This window comes from Macrotis lagotis, chromosome 8 (genome assembly GCF_037893015.1).
Source record: "Macrotis lagotis isolate mMagLag1 chromosome 8, bilby.v1.9.chrom.fasta, whole genome shotgun sequence".
Taxonomy (NCBI): domain Eukaryota; kingdom Metazoa; phylum Chordata; class Mammalia; order Peramelemorphia; family Peramelidae; genus Macrotis; species Macrotis lagotis.
In genome coordinates, this window is record NC_133665.1 from 100304429 (window position 1) to 100327734 (window position 23306).

General features: G+C 38.2%; 1 protein-coding gene across 2 annotated transcripts in view; it reads left to right on the forward strand.

Annotated features, from left to right (window-relative positions):
- CCDC12 (coiled-coil domain containing 12) overlaps nt 1–23306 on the forward strand; it is a 182951-nt gene that overhangs the window by 109382 nt on the left and 50263 nt on the right. Inside the window, exon 2 of one of the 2 annotated variants that reach the window (XM_074197753.1) lies at nt 17202–17272. The exons of the other annotated variant lie outside the window; for it this stretch is intronic. Coding sequence (XP_074053854.1) covers nt 17202–17272 — 71 coding nt within the window. The remainder of the gene's footprint in view (nt 1–17201; nt 17273–23306) is intronic. 2 annotated transcript variants of the gene reach the window in all.

Here is a 23306-nt window from a genome sequence, read left to right on the forward strand (position 1 = left end):
AGATGAGAATGCTTGTGATCACTCACAGATCAGAATATAGACCAGGAGAGGAGTAAACACACCTCTCCTTACATCCTACCACTTTGAAAGAACTCAAAACTTTTAGATCTCTAGAGTATCTTTGAAAACAGATGTACAAAACCCTCCACTCGAGAAGCAGAGCCGGACTTTAAAGAAGAGTTAAAAGTCAAGATATAGACTGGAAAATGAGCAAACAACAGAAAAAATTTCTTATCATAGAAAGTTACTATCGTGACAAGGAAGATCCAAAGCCTCCAAGAAAATTAAGAACTGGTCTCAGACTTTGGAAAGCTCAAAAACAGTTTGGAAAATCAAATAAGAAAGGTAGAAGAAAATGAGTGATGAAAGAAAATCATGAAAAAGGTATCAACAATTTGGTAGAAACAAAAAAAAAATAATGAAGAAAATGACATTGTATAAACCAGACTAGAACTGGTGCAAAAAGCCAAGGAGGAGAATTTCGCCTTGAGAAGCAGAATTGGCCAAATGGAAAAAGACAAAAATTGCCCTGAAGGAAATAAACTCCTTAAAAAAAGTAAAATTAGCCAAATGGAAAAGGAGGTAGAAAAGCTTACTGAAGAAAATTATTCCTTCAAAATTAGAATCGAACAAATGGAAGCTAATGACTTTCTGAGAAATCAAGAAACAATAAAACAAAATGAAAAAAATGAAAAAATAGAAAACAGTGTGAAAAATCTCATTGGAAAAAATACTGAACTGGAAAATAGCACCAGGAGAGATAATTTAAAAATACTGAACAACATGTTCAGAGTGAACTTAGACATATAATTGGGAACAGAAATTCATCTCACCCATTAGGGAAGTAGGAGGGAAAGAAAAAAGAGATAAAAAGGATGATAGATTAAGAGAAGAGATAAAGAAAGGAAGGCTAGATTAAGAGAGGCAGTTGAGAAGTTAAACAGGTTTTTGAAGTGCAGACAAGGTAACATAAGGGTAAGTATAAGAAAATAGGATTGAAGACAGTAAACATTGTTCTGGTACATTTTCTAGGTTACCTAGCTTCTTTGTCTAGGAGGAGGAGCTAGGCAAAAATGTTGACACCTACTCTGCTATCTTGACAACTTTCTTAGGAAGACTTGGAGATCTCAAAGTTTTTTTTTTTTAAAGATTTTATTTATTTTGAGTTTTATAATTTTCCCCCTAATCTTACTTCCCTCCCCCATCCCCCACAGAAGGCAGTTTGCCAGTCTTTACATTGTTTCCATGGTATACATTGATCCAAATTGAATGTGATGAGACAGAAATCATATCCTTAAGGAAGAAACATAAAATATAAGAGATAGCAAGATCAGACAATAAGATAGTTTTTTTTCCTAAATTGAATGTTAATAGGTCTTGGTCTTTGTTCAAACTCCACATCTCCTTATCAGGATACAGATGGCACTCCCCTTTGCGGACAGCCCAGAATTGTTCCAGATTGTTGCACTGATGGAATGAGCAAGTCCTTCAAGGTTGATCATCACTCCCATGTTGCTGTTAGGGTGTACAGTAGTTTTCTGGTTCTGCTCATCTCACTCAGCATCAGTTCATGAAAAAATCCCTCCAGGCTTCCCTGAATTCCTATCCCTCCTGTTTTTTTTTTTGGGGGGGGGGTTGCAAGGCAAACAGGGTTAAGTGGCTTGCCCAAGGCCACACAGCCAGGTAATTATTAAGTGTCTGAGACTGGATTTGAACCCAGGTACTCCTGACTCCAGGGCTGGTGCTTTATCCACTATGTCACCTAGCTGCCCCATCCCGCCTGGTTTCTGATAGAACAATAGTGTTCCATGACATACATACACCATAGTTTGTGAAGCCATTTCCCCAATGAGGGACATTTATTTAATTTCCAATTCTTTGCCACCACAGACAGGGCTGCTATCCTTTTTCATTATCTCTTCAGGGTATAGACCTAGTAGTTGTATTGCTGGATCAAAGAATATGCACATTTTTGTTGCCCTTTGGGCATAGTTTCAGACTGCTCTCCAGAAAGGTTGAATGAGTTCACAGCTCCTCAACAATGTATTAGTGTCCCAGATTTCCCACATCCCTTTTAGCATTGACCATTGTCCTTTCTGGTCATATTGGCCAGTCTGAGAGGTGTGAGGTGGTTTAATTTGCATTTCTCTAAAAAGTAATAGATCTCAGATTTTTTTTTTTTATAAATTCTAATTATTGTTTTGAGAACAGGAAGTAAATAACTGCTTTAGGAATTTGAGATTAGGATTTGTATTTTTGTTTCACAGTTTAAAATACTGATTAGGAATAATGGAGTGTTCTTAAAAAAAATGATAATAAAAATGGAGACTTTCAAACCAATCAAAAGTACTTGAAATTGAAAGAAATAAAGTTTGTGGGGTAGAGAGCTGCCTATAGAAATACTTACCAGACTAGACATAGAGAATAGCTATCAGGAAGGAAGGAGAATAGCAGTAAAGTTATGCAGAAATTTGCAAGAGGAAAAAAAAATCTTAAGAAATGAACTCAACAGTAAAATCCATGACTTTAGATATCTGCACACACATTGTAAGGGTAACAAGCAAAGTGAATTTGTGATCCTGACTCAGAGGCATATTTATTTGACTTTATTGATGATAAAATGGGATGGGAGCCATGACTGAATATGGCACTTAACTACCTGCAACCAAAAAACTGAAACCAAAAAAATTGTTTTTTTCTTGTTGAGACCAAAGGGGGGAGTATTGGTAGGAAATGAAAGTACATGTGCATGCATGTATGCGTGTAGTATTCTAGATTCTGCCCTTTTATACTTTTATTAATTTCTGAGACATACTGCAACTGTCTTCATCTTTCTATTACTCAGGAACCCAGTTGTGTTTTTCTTTCCAGATCTGATAAGCAGGAAAGCATTCATCTAGCATGGGTCCTTAGTTCAGAAGAAAATGGTACTGTATTTTCTTCAGACTCTATGTGTTGCTGTATGATGATTTTCAAAAATTCATGCTTGTTTACTCTCGGAAGACAGATATCTTTATCCTGGTTAGTGCTTTGCAGATCAATTAAGTATTGATAGGATGAATTGTAAAATTATGAATCTATGCTTCCTAAACTCTTGAGTTGGGTTTGGTTTTTAAACAGAATTGCCCCTGGTGGATGGCAATTATGAGACAACTATTGGAGAGTCTCAGTGCCCTAACCCTGCCAAAAGGCAGCTGTCAGGATATGATTCTTGTTTTGTTATTATGAGATTAAACGAGCATTTTTGAAACCAGAGCAGAGGGAAATGGCTTTTATTTAAAATTCTATCTAGGAGAATTTTTAACACTTCCAAGGACATACTATATATGTTGACTTAAACTTTGACTTTTCTTCTCAAGGAGAGCCATTATCAGTCTCTATAAAACCAAACTTGTTAAAAGAGCATAAGTGAAAATAGAATCGGATTCTATAAGCCAGTAAGCTTGACTTATATTCCTGACATGCTGATTGTCATTGTCTCTGGTGAATATCTAGAAAAAGAATCTGTGAGAGAGCCAGCATTTCTTCATCAAGAACAAGCTGGGCTATGTTAACCTTATTTCCTTTGTTGACAAGACTGCTTAGCCTGGTAGGTTAGGGGAATTCTATATACAGTTTAGTGGATGGAGTGCTGACTTGGAGTCAGGAAGACTAATATTGAGTTCAAAACTAGCCTCTTATGGAACACTTATGGGATCCTGAGCAAGTCACTTAGCTCTGCCTCAGTTTCTTCATCTGTAAAATGAGCTGGAGAAGGAAATGGCAAGCCAGGAATATCCCAAATGGGGTTACAAAGTCCTTCATTACCAAATTCTTTTGATGCTTGTTTTAAAAACTATATGGCTGTCACTTTAAAATGGGTACTACTTCTCATATCATAGAACCTACTGCCTCAAGTTTAGCTAGACAAAATAAAATAACACTTTGATCATGTGTGTCATTTTGTTTCATTCCATACCTGGAGCCTGCTTACAGGGAAAAGGGTCTGCTTTACCTGAATTTCTCTGAAGGTATCAGTAGTAGCCACTGTGTCAGTCATTGTTCTATTGTCTTTTAATATTATTATTACTAGATTTTAGTGAAGTTTTTATTGAATATATTTTGCTGTTCTTTGGACATGTAGAGAGAGATGAGTTAAGTATAATGTTGTTAGATTTGGAATTTGTTTGGTGGCTGGACCCAGTGAGCAGTCATCATTGAAGTGATGTCATCTTGGAATGATGTCATGAGTTCTCTAGGATTCTGATGGCTGGCCCTGTGTTTAATGTTTTTATTAGTAGATGGATAAAGTATTGAATGTTTCTTGGGTTCCAGGTACTGTCCTAAGCATTGGGACTACAAATACAAGCCAAGGAGACAGCCTCTTTTTTTTCAGAGTTTATCTTATAATAGGGGAAGGCATAAAGGGGAGAAAAGAAGTCCCCAAGTTGAGTTACTAGTGAAAAAAAGAGGCAAGGGTAGGTGTCTTCTCCTGAAATAGTGATCAACCAGGAGAACTGTGCCCCAGGATGGGAAAAGGAAGGGCTGACTGATGAGAGTGTGGAAACCTGGATTAAGGCACAAATGACATGCTGATCACATTTGTAGATGAGACAACTGGAAGGATAAGAGTCATGATTAAAAAAGGCTTGAATGTGCAGTCTAATCAAATAACAATGCAATCTAGTAGGAACAAATGTCAGGTTTTATACTTGACTTCAAAAATTTGACTTCACAAATCTAAGATTGGGTAGGCACAACTGGTCAGCAGTTCCTTTGGAAAAGATGAGGGTTTGGTGACCTGCAAGCTCACTATGAGTTAACAGTGTGCATTGGCATCCCTGAAAACTAATATGACCTTAAGCTGGCTTCTGAAGGACATAGTGTCCAATGATAAAGAGCTGATAGTTCTGCTGTGTTCTGCCTTTGCTTAGATTAGATCTACAGTATTCTAGTGAGTTCTGGGCATTTTGTTTTAGAAAAATCATTGGTATAATAGAAAATGTCCAGAGGATAGTGACCAGGAGATGATGACCTTGAGTTTATGCCATATGAGGACTGGTTGAAAAAACTGTCAATGTTTAACCTGGAGAAGAGAAGACTCAGAGGAAACATTCTAGTTGCCTTCTATTAGCCAAAGAACTGTCTTGTGTTCTTGAATATGGTAGAAATTTCAGAGAGGCACATTTAAACATGAAATGGGCTGTTCCTGATAGGGTAGTGAGCTCCCTCTTATTAAAGAGTTTGAAGTGGAGACTGATTGACCACTGACTTGGAACATCATAGTTGTGATTTGTTTTTAGGAATGAGATAGCAATCAAGCCCCTTCCAATTTGGAAAGAATACCATTGTCTCTGTCCTGGAGATCTGTACCATGTGATTAGGTAGTCAAGGCTTGTATAGGAAGACAAATAACAGCAGGCTTAGTTATAAAAGAGTATTTTATATATTAAGTGCTTAAGTAATACGCTTGAACTGAAATTTGTCCTTAGTTTTTGAAGAAGACCATGACATCAGGGACGTCATGCCATAACAAGCAGGTTAATTGGATTTGAATGAGGGGATGCTATGCCAAGTCACCAGCCTCATTTTCTCTTCTGCAGCCATCTGGGTCCCATGGCCAGATAATGAATCAGGACTGGAAATGGCCCTGGATCTGAGGGTTAAATGACTTGTCCAGAGTCACCCAGCTAGTAAGTGTCAAGTGTTTGAGACAGATTCGAACTCCTGTTCACCTGATTTCAAGGACTCTAGCTACTGTACCACCTACCTACCTGAATGCATGAACTACTGGTTTGTAGCAACCTATGACTTCTGGTTATATGGGAGAAGAGGGTAAAATTTGAGATTATTAGAAATAGTATAATTGAGGATAGTAGTTGTAACATAAGTTCTTTGTGTCCTTTTTTTAACCTCGTTCAAATCATAGTAAAATAAATATGAAATTTTTTGTTTTACTGGGCCAAACTTTATTGTTTGCATTTTGGCAATTTCATTTGGAAACAGTTCTGTTGCTGTGAGGTTAGATGAAGAAAACTAGATTCAGAATCAATTTTCTTCACATAATTTAAAACATGAGAATTCAGAATTTTCATGAGTTCTTCATTTCATGAGACAAATTCTATGAAATACTTCATGGAATAACCCTTGGCAATGGATCCTGTTAAGGAATGAAAGCTTTAGTCCTGCTGCTGACAGACCAGTGAAGCACTCTGTATTATATTAGTTTGTGTTCTGCTTCAATGTAAGTATCAAAACTACTTTTTTTATTACAAAAAAAAGTTGATGGTCAAAACTTCTCAATAGTTCTAGTGTATTCCCCCAATTAGTTGAACTTAAGAAATTGAATAAAATATTCCTTGTTCCTGGTGTCTGTATACTCAGAGACTACATACACTGGCATTTTGATTAAATTGCCCAGAAAAGTTCATCAGTATTGTATGTCAATATCATGATGGCGTGCATTCCCAGGCTCTGGATGGTGAACGATGCTCTTGAGATTTCCCAGTCACCAGTGGAGTAAAACAAGGATGTGTCTTTGCTCCCATACTTTTTAGCATGATGTTTTCAGCCATATTATTAAATGCCTTCACTGAGGATGAACATGGCTTCAAGATCAGCTGCTGCACTGATGGCAAATTCTTTAACTTGAAAAGGCTACAAGCCAATACCAAAGTGGAGGGAGTGTTGGTGCATGGTCTTCTATTTGTGCATGATTGTATGCTCAATGCAGCCTCTGAAGCTGATGTGCATCAAAGTAGGGATTGATTCTCTGCTGCTTATGCAATTTCTTTTTTTTTAGCTTTTTTGCAAAGCAGTGGGGTTAAGTGGCTTGCCCAAGGCCACACAGCTAGGTAATTATTAAGTGTCTGAGGATTTGAACTTAGGTACTCCTGACTCCAGGGCCAGTGCCTCTATCCGCTGTGCCACCTAGCCACCCCTTGAAGTTTTGAGTACAGTGGACAAGTTCACTTCCCTTGGCAGTATCCTTTCCAAGGGGATACACATAATTAATGAGATTGACACTTGCATTGCTAGAACTAGCTCACTATTTGGGAGACTGTGAAAGAAAGTGTGGTAGAGAAGAGGTATGAGACTGATTACCAAACTGAAGGTCTACAGAGCCATTTTGCTGACCTCATTGCCAAATGCCTGTGAAGCCTGGACAGTCTACCAGCACCATGTCAAGAATCTGAATCATTTCCATTTAAATTATCTTAGGAAGATTCTGAAGATCACTTGACAGGAGAAGGTACCAGATACTGAGGTCCTTTCCCAAGTTAAACTGCCTGGCATTCTAACATTACTATAGAGAAGGCAATTAAGATGGACTGGGCACGTTGTTAGAATGCCAGAAATATGCTTGCCAAAAAAACCTATTTTATGGAGAACTCATACAGGGATAAGCCCTCACAAGGGGATCAGAATAAGTGATACCAAGACACCCTGAAGGTCTCATTGAAGAACTTCAGAATTGATTGTACAACATGGGAGACACTGGCATAGGACCGCCCAACATGGCATGCCCTCATCAGTGAGGGTGCTGCATTTTATGAGGAAGGCAGAATTGGAACGACTCAAAGGAAACATGATATCCATAAGTTAGGGAAGCCATCCCAGGTATTCACATAGAGTATTTATGCCCAACTTGTGGTAGAGCATTCGGAGCTCAATTGGTCTGAAGAGCTACAATCCAGGCACACTGTAATTGGTCACAAACATAGTGATGTTGTTTTGGTCTTCTTCAATAACAAAGGACAAGAACCAACCAGTGATTAAATTTTTAACTCCTCTTGGGGACAGCTAGGTGGCATAGTAAATAGAGCACTGGCCCTGTAGTCTGGAGAACTTGAGTTCAAATTCGGCCTCAGGCACTTAATAATTACCTAGCAGTGTGGCCTTGGACGAGTCACTTAACTACATTGCCTTGTCAAAAAAAACCCTAACTTTTTAACTCCTTCTTCAGAGTATCAACTGTAGCTTTTCTTTTTCTTTTATCCACTGAACACTTAAGTATAAAGCTACGCATGTAATAGGCATTTTATAAAAGAAAATAAGAGTCATTAGGCAGCTAGGTGGTGCAGTGGATAGAGCACTGACCCTGGAATCAGGAGGACCTGAGTTCAAATCTAGCCCCAGATAACTTAATAATTGCCTAGCTGTGTGGCCTTGAGCAAGTCACTTAAACTCATTGCCTTAAATAAATAAAATTAAAAAAAAAGAAAGTAAGGGTCATAGACTGGGCTTAAATGAATCTTAGAGATTATATATTCTAATCTTCCAATTTTATATATAATAAGCCTGCTGGGTCCTAGGGACCTGAGTTTCGTCTCTTACTAAGAGTCCTAAACTTTGAACTCATTTAGTCTGAGTTCAGTCCTAGGAGAGCTTGATGCTACATGGAACAAATAAAATTTTATCCCTTATTGTGGAATTAGTACACCTCTATCCCAGAATATAAATCTGAGGAAATGTCCTGTTTTTTAAAAAAATCAGTTTTATTTATTTTCATATGAGCAATTTCTACCTCTCTACTTTCTCCTTTATACATTGGAAAAACAAGAAATGACAAAATCTTTTATATATATGTATAGTCAAGTAAAACATTTTCTTTGGGGAAATATCTTAAATAAAATTTAGAAATGGTTCATGTTTCTAGGGTCTACCCAAAAGGGATGAATAGGTTTCCCTCCAGGAAAATATTGAGTGTATTTAGTAGATCATATATAGTACATCTAATTATTTCCTCCATTATAGAAAGGATTAAAACATGGTTGCACACACTTGTAATTTCCTTCTACTGGAGGAGGCTGGTGTATCCCTTGACTTTAGGAGTTCTTTTCTGAACTGTTAAGGCTAAAGACAATCAAGTGCCTGTATTAAGTCTGGTAGTCCTATCTAATGAAATAACAATGCTAATCAGGGAGCTCAGAGCCATCAGACCACCAAGGTGTGAAATTGGTTGACCCAGGTAGATGCCTATCAGCATCAGGGTCTAGCACCTAAGGATTTCTATACTTCAAACTGGGGAGAGACATGGAGCCCAAATTGCTCCAAAAAAAACTCAAACCCCAAACAATCCCAACCATCTTTCCCCCCAGACTCATAGATGCATATCAACAAAGACTTAAAACATGAAACAATAATACATGATTCCTAAAACATTAATTATTTTGTGACTTACTGAACAGCCATTTTATTTAATTTTTGACTTTTGTATCTTCCAACAGATAATTAACAAGCTTTTATTAAAAGTCTACTGTAGGGGCGGAGCCAAGATGGCAGTGTGAAGGCAGGAATTCCTGAAACTCTTCCTCAAAAACCTGTAAAAGCCATACAATTATGATTCTAACCAAATTCTAGAGGGACAGAACCTACAGAAAAACTCGAGTAAAACAATTTAGCAGTCTAAGCCAACTTGGTAGATCCATGGAAAGGTCTGTTCTACTGGGACTGGGAGATGGAAAAAGCTGTAGCCTGGTTGTGTAGAGAAAATCAGCTCCAGTCTTCCAGGAACAGCCCACTGGGTACCTGGATCCCTAGGGGGCCATGGTTTCCAGGCCTCTTGGCCCAGGGGATCACTGGGTGGGTTTGGAGGGTTGGGAGTGAGCATGGAGCCCAGGCCAGTGCAGGCCTCAGGGTAGCTGCAGGAATCTGCAGAGCCAACAGTTGCTTCCAGAGTGCCTCAACCCATAGATGATAAGTGTATGAGGAGAGACTGCCGAGATCTCTAGGCTATCCCCAGGGTAGACTCATTGTTTTGCCCATACTCAGATCCAGCTTACAGTCTGGGGCTCCATATTATCATAGAAAAGCAGGGACCCTCCTCACAGCTCTAGGGCGGGGCAGGGGGTGCTTGTGGTCATCCACAGCCCAGAGCACAGGCTAAGAGAACAGTCAGAGGCTCTCATAAGACCTTGAAGCAATTGAGGTTCTCAAAAGCTTTGAAGTGTGATAAATCAGTTATAGGCTGAAGAAATGAGCAAACAACAGAAAAAGAACCTGACCATAGAGAATTACTTTGGTCCCATGAAGGATCAAAATATACACTCAGAAGATGACAAAGTCAAAGTTTCTGTATCCAAACCTCTAAGAGAAATAGGAATTGGTCTCAGGCTGTAGAAGAGCTCAAAAAAACCAAAAAACTTGGAAAAGCAAGTAAGTGAGGTAGAGGAAAAATTGGAAAGAGAAATGAGAGTGATACAGGAAAATCATGAAAACCAAGTCAGCTGGTGAAGGAGAAGCAAAAAAATACTGAAGAAAATAACATGTTAAAAACCAGTCCAGGTCAAATGGAGAAAGCAGTCCAAAAGGCAAATGAGGAGAAGAATGTATTAAGAAGCAGGATTGAACAGTTGGAAAAGGGGAAAGAAAAGCTCTCTGTAGAAAATAACTTCTTCAGATGTAGAATTGATGCTAAGGGAAACTGATGACTTTGTGTGAAATCAAGAAACAATAAAAGAATTCCAAAAGAATGAAAAACTAGAAGAAAATGTGAAATATCTCATTGGAAAAACAGCTGACCTGGAAAACATACAGGAGAGACAATATAAAAATTATTGGGTTACCTGAAAATCATGTTCAGGAAAAGAGCCTGGATTTTAATCCACCATAATTGCTGTGAGATCCTAGAAGTAGAGGATAAAATAGAAATCGAGGGAATCTACCCATCACCTCCTGAAAGAGTTACCCCCCAAAACCTCCCAGGAATATTACAGTCAAATTCTGGAACTCCAAGTCAAAGAAAAAATACTACAAGTAGCCAGAAAGAAACAATTCAAATATTGTTGTGCTACAGTCAGAATAACACAAGATTTAGCAATTGTCTATATCAAGGCCTCATAGGTCTTGGAATATGATATTCTGGAAAGCAAAAGAGCTTGTATTACAACTGAGAATCAACTCCCCAACAAAACAGAACATTTTCTTTCAGTGGAAAAGGTAGATAGATTTTTAGTGAAGTGAGAAATTTTCAGACTTTCCTGTTGAAATGACCAGAACTGAGCAGAAAGTTTAATCTCCACGTACAGGACTCAGGTGAAGCATAGAGAGGGTGGTTGGGAAGGACTAATTATGAGGGATTTAGTGATGTTGAATTGCATGTATTCCTGCATAGGAAGAAGATACTGATAACTCATATGAACCTTCTCATTTATAAGAGCACTTAGAGCATATATAGACAAGGCACAGGAGGGAGCTGACTAATGATATAAAATAAAGATGAAGTTAGTATGTGATAAAGGAAAGTTCTGGGAGAAAGAGAAAGGAGAGATAGGATGGGCTAAGATAATTCACATAAAAGAATCAAGAAAAAGATTTTACAATGGAATGTAATGAGGGGAGGCAAGGGGGAATGAGTGAGCCTTCATTCTTATCAGATGTGGCTCAGAAGAAATAACATACTCAATAGGGTATAGAAATCTATCTTGCCCTAGAGGAAAAATGAGAGGAAAGGCATGGGAGAAAGGGGACAGGGGGAGGGTGGAGGGTGGGAGTAGGTGATAGAAGAGAGGGTAATCAGATACAGCACACTTCTGAGGAGGTACAGGGTAGAAGGAGAGAGAGTAGAATAAATTGGAGTGGGGAGGAATAGAATTGAAGATAATACAGCTAACAACAGCAAAAATACTGAAGCAATGTCTCTGATGGAATTATGATAAAGAATGCAGCCCATCCTAGAGACAGAGCCCATGGTATCTGAATACTGACTGAAGAATACCTAACCCTCTCACTTCATTTCTCTTGAGTTTCCTCTATCTTTTTGAGGAGGAGGTAGGTTTATGTTTAATTTTTTTTTTTTTAGGTTTTTGCAAGGCAAATGGGGTTAAGTGGCTTGCCCAAGGCCACATAGCTAGGTAATTATTAAGTGTCTGAGACCGGATTTGAACCCAGGTACTCCTGACTCCAGGGCCGGATGCTTTATCCACTGTGCCACCTAGCTGCCCCTTATGTTTACTTTCAAAACAAGATTATTATAATAATGTGAAAATCAATAAATCATTAAAATTTTTAAAAAAGTCTACTGTATGCCAACATTGTCTGAACACCAGAAATAGTCTATTGGCTATCTACTCCTTTGAAAAGTGTTAGAGTGAACTAGTTATCTGAAACTTCAAAATAACTCTAGACTTCTCTGGTCTATGAGGTAGCCATTGATGTTGGGCATGTCCATCTTAGGGCCATCCTTTGGTTATCTATGCTCAGTGAAAGAAGCACTAAGTAGAAAAGGCAAGCTAGGAGTTTGCAATTAGGTCTCAGGTTCACCCAAATGAATTTGTGGTTTTCTGTCATATAGGAACAGCTACCAGAGCTTGGGGATGGGGAGTCAGAGAGCTGTCCAACTTCCATGCCCTACCTTCAGAAGAGAGGAAAAAAGGAAGCAGAAATTAATTCCTCTCCCTTTAAAATCTGAGTGGGCAGTTCTTGAATGTTCAGTGGCTAGTCCTCTTTACAGTGCCACATCCCTGAGGGTCAAGAGGCACTTGAGGCCAATCAGAGCATTTGGTTTTGAATGCCCTTTAGGAAAAGATATACCTAGCAGAAGGGGCTAAGGCACATGCTCAGATCTCTAGGGGATGTACTTCAACCTGGCAGGTGATTGCGTGAGTGTGAAAAGGGGGAGGTGCTGGTTTATCTCTATTAAATAGAGAGGAGCAAACAGACCCAGAGAAGAAAAGTGTGTGGGATAAAAATCCACTTAAAAAATGTAGATACTCCTCTAAGCAAAAAGGAAAGTTTATTTTAGCTTTTCTCAAGAAGAGGGCACCCTCAAGTCTCACAAAGGTAGTGAAGATCAAGGAGCTGCCCCGAGGTCACAGTCAAGCAAGATTATATGACCTAGCACAGTTCTCCCCTCCCTAGCCCCCTCTCTTCCAACCTGATTGGTTAAGGTTTTCAGAGTTAAAATCTTTTTTTTAAATTTATTTTTATTAAAGATATTATCTGAATTTTACAATTTCCCCCCCGCACTGAAAGCAATCTGTCAGTCTTTACTTTGTTTCCATGTTGTACCTTGAACCAAATTGGGTGTGATGAGAGAGAAATCATATCCTTAAAGAAGAGACTAGAAGTCTAAGTGCTAACAAGATCAGACAATAAGGTATCTGGTTTTTTCCTAAATTAAAGGGAATAGGCCTTGAACTTTGTTCAAATTCCACATCTCCTTATCTGGATACAGGTGGCACTCTCCTTTGCAGACAGCCCAGAATTGTTCCCGATTGTTGCACTGATGGAATGAAGGAGTCCTTAAAGGTTGATCATCATTCCCATGTTGCTGTTAGGGTGTACAGTGTTTTTCTGGTTCTGCTCATCTCACTCAGCATCAGTTCATGCAAATCCCTCCAGGCTTCCCTGAAATCCCATCCCTACTGGTTTTAATAGAACAATGGTGTTCCATGACATACATAGACCACAGTTTGCTAAGCCATTCCACAATTGAAGGACATTTACTTGATTTCCAATTCTTTGCCACCACAAACAGGGCTGCTATAAATATTTTTATACAAGTGATGTTTTTACCCTTTTTCATTGATCTCTTCAGGGTACAGACCCAGTAGTGGTATTGCTGGGTCAAAGGGTATGCACATTTTTGTTGCCTTTTGGGTGTAGTTCCAAATAGCTCTCCAGAAGGGTTGGATGAGTTCACAGCTCCACCAACAGTGTAATAGTGTCCCAGTTTTCCCACATCCCTTCCAACAATGATCATTATCCTTCCTGGTCATATTGGCCAATCTGAGAGGTGTGAGTTGGTACCTCAGAAAAGCTTCAATTCGCATTTCTCTAATAATTAATGATTTAGAGCATTTTTCATATGGCTATGGATTGCTTTGATCTCATCTGTAAATTGCCTTTGCATATCCTTTGACCATTTGTCAATTGGGGAATGGCTTTTTGTTTTAAAAATATAACTAAGTTCTCTGTATATTTTAGAAATGAATCCTTTGTCAGAATCATGAGTTGTAAAGATTGTTTCACAATTTACTACATTTCTTTTGATCTTGGTTACAGTGGTTTTATCTGTGCAAAAGCCTCTTAATTTAATGTAATCAAAATCATCTAATTGGGTTTTGGTGATGTTCTCCAACTCTTCCTTAGTTATAAACTGCTCCCCTTTCCAAAGATCTGACAGGTAAACTAGTCCTTCATCTTCTCATTTGCTTATGGCATTGTTTCCTATGTCTAAATCCTGTAACCATTTGTATCTTATCTTAGTAAAGGGTTTTAGGTGTTGGTCTAATCTAAGTTTCTGGGGGTGGCTAGGTGGTGTAGTGGATAAAGCACCAGCCTTGGAGTCAGGAGTACCTGGGTTCAAATTGACCTCAGACACTTAATGATTACCTAGCTGTGTGGCCTTGGGCAAGCCACTTAACCCCATTTGCCTTGCAAAACACAAAACAAAACCCTAATCTAAGTTTCTTCCATACTAACTTCCCAGCAGTTTTTATCAAAGAGGGTGTTTTTATCCCAATGGCTGGACTCTTTGGGTTTATCAAACAGCAGATTACTACAATCATCTCCTGCTTTTCCACCTAGTCTATTCCACTGGTCCACCACTCTATTTCTTAGCCAATACCAAACAGTTTTGATGACTGAGGCTTTATAATATAATTTTAGATCAGGTAGGGCCAAGCCACCTTCTTTTGCACTTTTATTCCTTAAGCTCCTGGCAATTCTTGACTTTTTTTCCTCCATATGAATTTACTTACAATTTTTTCTAACTCATTAATTTTTTGGAACTTTGATTGGTAGGGCACTAAACAGTTTAGTTTTGGTAGAATTGTCATTTTTATTATATTAGCTCTACCTATCCATGAGCAGTTGATATTTGCCCAGTTATTTAAATCTGATTTAATTTGTGTGAGAGGTGTTTTATAATTGTTTTCAAAAAGATTCTGAGTCTGTCTTTGAAATGTCTCTTTCCAGGCCCTTCGATCCCTTAATGTTGATGCAGCCAGGTCCTGTGTGATCCTCACTGTGGCTCCTTGATATTTAAATTGTTTCTTTCTGGCTGCTTGCTGGATTTTCTCTTTTATCTGATAGTTCTGGAATTTGGCCACAACATTTCTTGGTGTTTTCATTTTAAGATCTTTTTCTGGAGGGGATCGATGTATTCTTTCAATTAGTACTTTGCCCTCTGGTTCCATGATATCAGGGCAGTTTTCCATCACTAGATCTGTAATATTAAATCCAGGCTTTTTTTCTCTTCTATGTTTTCAAGAAGTCCTATAATTCTCAAGGTCCTCTGTTCTCAAGGTCAGTGGTTTTGTTGATGAGGTATTTTACATTTTCTTCTATTTTTTAATTTTGTTTAACTGACTCTTGCTGTCTCATGGAGTCATTAGTTTCTGTAGACTCCATTCTTTTTTTTTAGGGAGGAGTTTTCTTCATTAATCTTTTGCAACTCCTTTTCCAGTTTGTGAATTCTACTTTTGAAAGAACTTTCCATTTGACCAATTGAGATTTTGAGAGAATTATTTTCTTTTTGCATTTGCCCATTTTAAGATCTGAGAGAATTATTCTCATTTTGTATTTGTCCAATTGATGATGTGAGAGATTTATTCTCTTTTTGTAATTGTCCAATTGATGATCTGAGAGATTTAATTCTCATTTTGTATTTGTCCATTTGAGGATCTGAGAGATTTATTTTCCTTTTGTATTTGTCCAGTTGTACTTTCTAAGGATTTGTTCTTGTTGCAATGTATTAATTGTCTCTCCCAAATTTTCCAGTTGATTTTTAAGCTCCTTATTTCTTCAAGGAAGTCTTTCTGTGCTGAAGACCAGGTATTCTCCTCAGAGGTTCTAGGTGTTTTCTGAGTTAGGGTCTTTCCCTTCCAAGAATTTTTCTATGGCTCCACCTTTGTGCTAACCCTTCTTCATTTTGCTAAGACCTTGAGTTGGGGAGGGGCTGGTTCACAGGGGTTTGGGATCACTAGAGGCTTTACTCACTGAATGCAATTTCTCTGGCTGGCCAGTAGGAGGTGTTGGTTGCTTTCTCTGGAGTGTCTGTAACCTTGATTGAGGCTTTCTCCCTTTGCTTGAAGGGAGGAGTTGGAGCTATTGCATTCTTTTGCCTTCAATCAATGGTGCTCTTTACTCTGGCCTTGAGGTCATTCCTCAGCTGGGCTGCTTCTTCTGCTCACACACCTGGGCCTGAGGCAGAAGTAGTTTGCATTTGTTTGTTAGGGACGAGGTCTTAGCTGTAATGGGACTCAGAGTTAGTTCCTCTGACCAGAGGAGCCCAGGGATGGTGTCCACAGCTCTCCTGCACTGGAACTCTTCCCCCCAGCCCTGTTGGCAAGCTCCAGAGGTACAGACAGCACCAACACCAGTGCCTCTGCTCCCTAGTTGACTCAAGTCCCTGCCGTCTAGCCCCACTGCTGATCCAGCAGGTCTGGCACTCAGACTCCTGGCTCCAATTCAGCTGCTAATCTGGCTGATGGGGGCTGATCCTCCCTTGGAGCCCAGACTGGGCTGAGGGAGAGAAATCCTGAGGTAGATGTTCTTTCTCCTGGCTTTCCTTTCTGGGTTTTGTGGGTCGGATTTCTGTTAACAGGTTTAATTCATATGATAGATGGGGAAAGATCAGGAGACTTTGGAACTGTGCCTGTCTTCTCTCCGCCATCTTGGCTGGAAGTCCAGAGTTAAAATCTTTATGCGAAAAATCTCCCCAGCAACAAAGAGAAGAATAAAAGGTTTTCATAAACTATTACCTCACTGTCCAGATGATGACGGTATCAGAAGAGGATTTCTAATGACCTTCTGTTAAATGAATTATGTATGCAAGGCCTTCTAAGGGACTCTACTAGCACTTATCAAATAAGAAAAGACAGGCTACTGTTCTCACAGTCCATTATCAAACAGGTGGCTAACTAAGACTGCAAGGTCTCTTCTGGAAGTATTCCACTGTGTCCCTCCCTAGCAGAATCGATGCAAGGTCTTTCTGGAAATAGTCCACTGTTTCACTCCCTAGCAGAATCAGGAGGGTGTCTGACTGGGGGGAATGCAAGACCTTTCCCTCTCCTAAGAATAGTCTAAGGGTAATTGTTTGAGAGGACTTCACTAAGAATATTAACTCTTAAGAGGGAATATTCCACTCAGAAGTGATTTGCCAAGTTGCAGAACCCTTCCCCACTTTGCTTGACAAAGAAATTACAGTAGTTACTAAATACTGAAAAGTGTTCCCACTTTCTCTCACATGTATGTTTTGATCACTTGCTTTGCAGAATAAGGAAGATGAGGAGGAACCAAAAAGTAAACATGTCAAAGAAGAGCAAGAAGGAGTTGAGAAACACAGGTAATAGATTTATTATTTTTTTTGTTTGCTGTTTGTGATAAATGATAATGCATGCTATATGGTGACTTTTTGCATAATTTGGGGCAAAGCATTCAGATGATTTAAATAATGTTATAACCTATTCAGTGTTCTCATTTTACTCCTTTCCACATGGAGTAGTCTGTATTGGACAGAGCTCTGGAATGGAAATCTGGAAGCCTGGGTTCCAGTTTTTGTTCTGCCATTAATGGCAGATGTGTGCTCTTGAGCAAATAACTTCATTTTTCTCAGTTTTAATATTCTGTCTTGGTAGAGGCAATGACAGTGACTTGAAGGATAGTACCTATTTAGAGGATTTGATTTTGCAGTCTTACTTGTTTTTTTCTAGACCTGACCCAATTTCTTCATGCACTGAGCTTCTGTGTGTGCCATGTTACGTGACTGATTGAACTTTTTAGTATCCCTTAGGCAAATTTTGCCTGTCTCTCCCCTATCTTAAAAATTTTTTGTGGAATCATATGAATTACAAAACACTTTGGCAAATGTAAAATTTGATACTCAGCACAAGTAGGGAGTTAACTAGGGAGTACAAATATTATTCTCCCCATTTTATAGATGATGAAACTATATATGATATTCTGTACTCTGTATAAAGGTCACGTAGCTACTTAATGACGGAACCTTTGTCTTTAGACTTTTTTCTTTTCCATTTCATAACTACTGCCTCTATGAATTAAGAAGAAGATATATATCTATATCTGTATAAGAATATTACTAAAGTTCAGCAGTTCTTCATTATGGAGAGATAGAGTTTGACTCAGCATAAGATAAATCTTCCAAACACAGCTTTCCAGAACTAGTACAAAGTGCTTTGGGAGTCACCATTTCCTCATATTATTAATAACAAAACTAAAAATATTGATATTTACATAGTGCTTTACAGTTTATAAAGTGTTTTATGTATATATAAATAATATGTGCTTATATAAACACAAATATACCATTCCTCCTCCCCCACTACATACATAAAAAAATCTCATTTACACACCCAATAATAATTAATTGAGTTTATCCTCCTTTTTTTCACCAATGTATTTAATAGAAAGTGATGCTTAGAAAGGTTGCATATGATCCCACAGGTTCAGTGCTAAAGGCCAAATTTGTACCAAGGTCTTCTTATGTCTAAGTCCATCACTTGTAACATGTTATACCTCATTGTGAGGTTTTAGCTGGGATTCATGATTGTAGTCAGAATTAAATTAGGTGACTACCAGTCTTAAGTGTTAGAAGAGATTGCTGTCTCCTACAGAAATCAAGAATCCTGTTTTAAACTGATTGGAAATTGTTGTTGTTCATTTCTTTAAAGGTAAACACTTTAAGAATCAAATTTATTTTTGTGGTTTTACATTGTTCATTTTATTAAGGATCTGAAACATAATTTAATCTTTGGTTAATGATCCCGAGTCATTTTTGGGAGCATTAGTACAGGATCTTGAGTTCTTACTGAGGATTTTTTTTAAAACCTTAATCTAGAGTATTTTAGAGTTCAGAGGATCATCGTTTTCAAGTGGGAAGAAACCTTAGAGGTCACTGAACTCAACTCCTTATTTTACAGAGGAGAAATCTGATATAAAGAAAGGTCAAGTGATTTGCACAAGGTCAAATAGATACTAAGTGTCAGAGCTGGGGTTTGAATCCATATACCCTTACTCAAATCCAGTGCTATTTCTACTGTGCCTCCCAAAGATAAGAACTCTTGTTTCTGTTGTCAGTCATGGCTACCTCTAGAAGCCTCCTTTGTTAGCAACCATAGTCAATTTTTCTTTGCAATTTATTGCTTTTCAGTCTCTCTCCCTTGGAAAATTGGATAACCAAAGGTTTTTAAGATTGTGCCTAAAAATAGATAGAGACTTTTAAATGTAGGATCTCCAAGGGATCTTACTGTGAGTAATGTATGTATGTTTAATGCATGGGCTTTGCAGTACTGATGTTATATAGAAAGATCCTGAAAATATGGAGAAAGATTGTATCCTTTCTTGGGGAGTCCCATATTAATGGGACAAAAAAGTTTTTTGAGTGATCTTCTCATAAGATTCACACATAATCACATGGGTCAGGGCTGTCGAAAATGCAACCCATGGGTTATTTGTGGCCCCCTCTGCGTTTACTAGATGTTTTAGTAAATGGAGTCGAGCTCTCACTAAAATGGCAAATCAAAATATATTGTTTGTTGTTTCAGTAAAAACTTCTAAAAGTAAAGTTGGATAGCCCAAAGTCCTCAAAAATATTTTCCTAATGCTCACTGTGATGGTGGTAACGGGGTTCTTGAAGGCTGTACATCTAGAGTACAACCTTGGGCAGGTTCTGCTGTTCTGTAGAGAAAAGTCTTAAATGTTGTCCTGGCAGAAGACTGTCGTTTTGATTGACTGCAGCTAAATATGGAGAGGCTCATCACTGATAGGCAGTCCAATTATTTTTTTACCATGGCAACTCATGAAACAAAGAATCATACAAAAATAGTTTTTTTAAGTCCTTTGCAGCCACCTTTCACTTCTGTGGTGACAGAGACAGTGGTGGAAAAGACCAAGGATACAAAGCATCAAGCCGTTGTTTTAGACTATTTATAAATATTTACTCAGCTCTTCATACTTGAAATGTGATATACTTTTCCAGTGACTTGGTAGATATACTACTGGAGGTAGTCATACTTCCTGGATTATAATCATAATCTATCTTGATATTCTCATTAAAAATGAAACTAGAAGAAAAAAAGATTGTTGCAGCTAAATTGAAGACTAGCATATTGGTTTTTCTTAGAGAGGCAACTAGATGGTAGAATTGTTTTCATTATGCTTCCAAGGGCACTGAAGACCATAATTTCATGGGACATTTGGTCATCTAGTATTTTGTTGTTTATGCTAAATATTTGAAGAGAAACCACTATGAAAATAACTTGAGCTTACCAAATGTACATCACAGAGGATCATGAGGTCAAGAAATTATATAAAGAACTTGAGAAGACCAAAGAAATCATGACATTTGATACTTCATGACATTAGTGTAAAAGAGAGAATAGCAAAAAAATTGATAGACAAATGTGATTTAGGATTAAAAATCCTTATAAAATAATTTGAAGGCAGTTTGAAAAGTCTCAGCATCATTAGATATGAAGGAAACCTCTTAAGGTTGGTTCATCCTTCTTGAGAATTTAGGAAAGATTGAGTGAAGCTAATATAATTGAAGTAGATTAGGGGTAATTTGACTTTCAAATTTTTTTTGTATATCTTCTGTTTTTTTTATCATAGCTTTTCCCCTTATATTTCTCCCTCACCCTCCCTGTGAACCATCCTGTATATCAAAATAGTATTTTTTTTAATGAGCATAAAAAAAGGAAAAAGAAAGAAATTGGCCCAATTAATCATTACATTGAAAAAGCCTCCAAATATGTGCAATGTCTTAACACCTGTAGACCATTTGTTTTCATGAAGGAGTCCTCTCCTGTCATCTCAGATATATTCCTTTTTAGGTTTTTGCAAGGCAAATGGGGTTATTAAGTGGCTTGCCCAAGGCCATACATTTAGGTAATTATTAAGTGTCTGAGTTCGGATTTGAACTCAGGTACTCCTGACTCCAGGGCCGGTGCTCTATCCGCTGCGCCAGCTAACTTCCCAGATATATTCCTCTGAGTCATGCATTTAGAATACTGTTAGATTCACTTTTGATTTTTGTTGTGGGTATTCTTTCCATTTTTCTTTTTGTAGTTATTGTCCATAATGTTTTCTTGGCTCTGCTGACCTGAATTTATTCATTAGATTTTTCCATACCTCTATTTATCATATCCATAATTTCTTACATTCAAGTAATACTCTTAAACATTCTTATCCCAGTTTGTTTAGTTATTCCCCAAATGAGCATTTATTTTGTTTTTAATTCTTTTCTATCAGAAAAATGTTAAGTATCTTAATATGTATGGTATATAATGACATTACTTGGGATATAAGCCTGGCAAGGGAATCTCTTTTTTAAATGTTATTAGCTTAATTTCAAATTATTCTCCAAAAGCTTTATACCAATTCACAGCTCCATCGACAGTGTATTAGTATGCCTGTCATCCTACAACTTCTCCAACATTACTATTCATATGATTTCAAAGATCTCTAGAAGAAATTGCATAAATCTCTCTCACCTTTTCCCAGGTCCTTCCCACACTTTGTGTCTCCTTTGTGTTAACTTGATGTGGTATACAAATGATTGATCTTGTGAGATCAAAGCAATCAATACAATTTAATAGAGACCCATGGTATCATAAATATAGAAAGTAGCTTAGTCGTTTTCTTTCTCCTTTTGACATCTAGATAATTCTGGTATATACAGGAAAGACAAGTTATAACTCTACAAAGTCAAATTCTTTGAACTTCTGCAAGGGAACATTTGGTACTTGAATTGGACTTGATTAAAACAGCCTATCATTGGCTTACTTTCCCGATCCCTTTCAGCTCAAAATCTATGAACTGGTGATTCTTTGAGTTCTGCTTGTACTGGCTTCCACACTAACTAATGCCTTCTGCCTGGAAAGCACCTGCCCCAATTCCAGTACTTGGGAAAGTGTTATTAAAAATAGCCAGGGAGGGGCAGCTAGGTAGTGCTGGCCTTGTAGTGCTGGCTAGGTAGAGCACTGGCCTTGGAGTCAGGAGTACCTGAGTTCAAATCTGGCTTCAGACACTAAACACTTAATAATTACCTAACTGTGTGGCTTTGGGCAAGCCACTTAACCCCATTGCCTTGAAAAATCTAAAAAAAAAAATAGCCAGGGAACTTTTTTTACTACTTTTTTTACATTTTTTACTACATTTCTTTTGTTCTTGGTTACAGTGGTTTTATCTGTGCAAAAGCTTTTTAATTTAATGTGTTCAGAATTATTGAGTTTGTTTTTAATGATGTTCTCCATCTCTTCCTTGGTCATCAACTGCTTCCCTTTCCATAGATCTGAGAGGTAAACTTGATTTTGTACCCTTGATACCCTTGATCAAGGTACCCTTGATCTTCAAGTTTTCTTATAATATTGTTTTTTATGTCTAAATCCTGTATCCATTTTGATCTTATCTTGGTATAGGGTGTGTGGTGTTAGTTTAATCTAATTTTCTTCCATACTAACTTCCAATTTTCCTAACAGTTTTTTAATATTTATTCTCATTTTGTACAAATTTTTTTTTACATTAATAAAATATTCTTGTTTAAGAGTAAATAAAATACCCCCCCATAAATATAGACTTGCTTGAATGGTAAAGTAAAGGGGAGAGAAAAAAAATTAAAATTACAAAAATTAATAGTAATAATTGTAGGTATGGCCAGGTGGTGCAATGGATGGAGCACCAGCCCTGGAGCCACGAGTACCCAAGCCCACATCTGGCTCCGTAGACCCAAAAATCACCCAGCCATGTGACATGGAAGCCACCCAAACCCCACTGCCCTGCAAAAACCAAAAAAAAAGAAAAAAAAAGACCTAAAATAAAATAGTAGTAATAGTATGGGTGGCTGGGTGGTGGACAGAGCATTGGCCCTTGAGTCAGGAGCACCTGGATCCAAATCCGGCCTCAGACAACCAACAATCACCCTGCTATGCTGCCCCAGGAAAGCCACCCAGCCCCATTTGCCCTGCACCCCCCTCCCCCCAGTCTTTGTTCCAACACCAATAACTGTTGTGGGTGGATCACATTCTTTATGATAAGTCCATTGCAAAAGTTACTTCCATATTTTTCCACCATTGCCATTGCTGATCGCAACTCCCTCCTTCCGTATTTCTCCACTACCATGTACTATATTTTCTCTTTCCTTTCACTCTGACTCTGCTGTAGGGTTGCTGAGTGGCGCAGCAGACAGATCCCTGGTCCTGGGGCCAAGGAGGCCCCGAGCCACCCTACCACCCCTTAGGCCCAGCATCCACCTGGCCCTATGGTCCAGGACAGGCCATCCAATTCCAGCCCCTTGCAAGAACTAAAAAAGAAAATGTGTTATATCTGACCACTCTCCCCCCATGGTCCATCCTCTCCTCCAT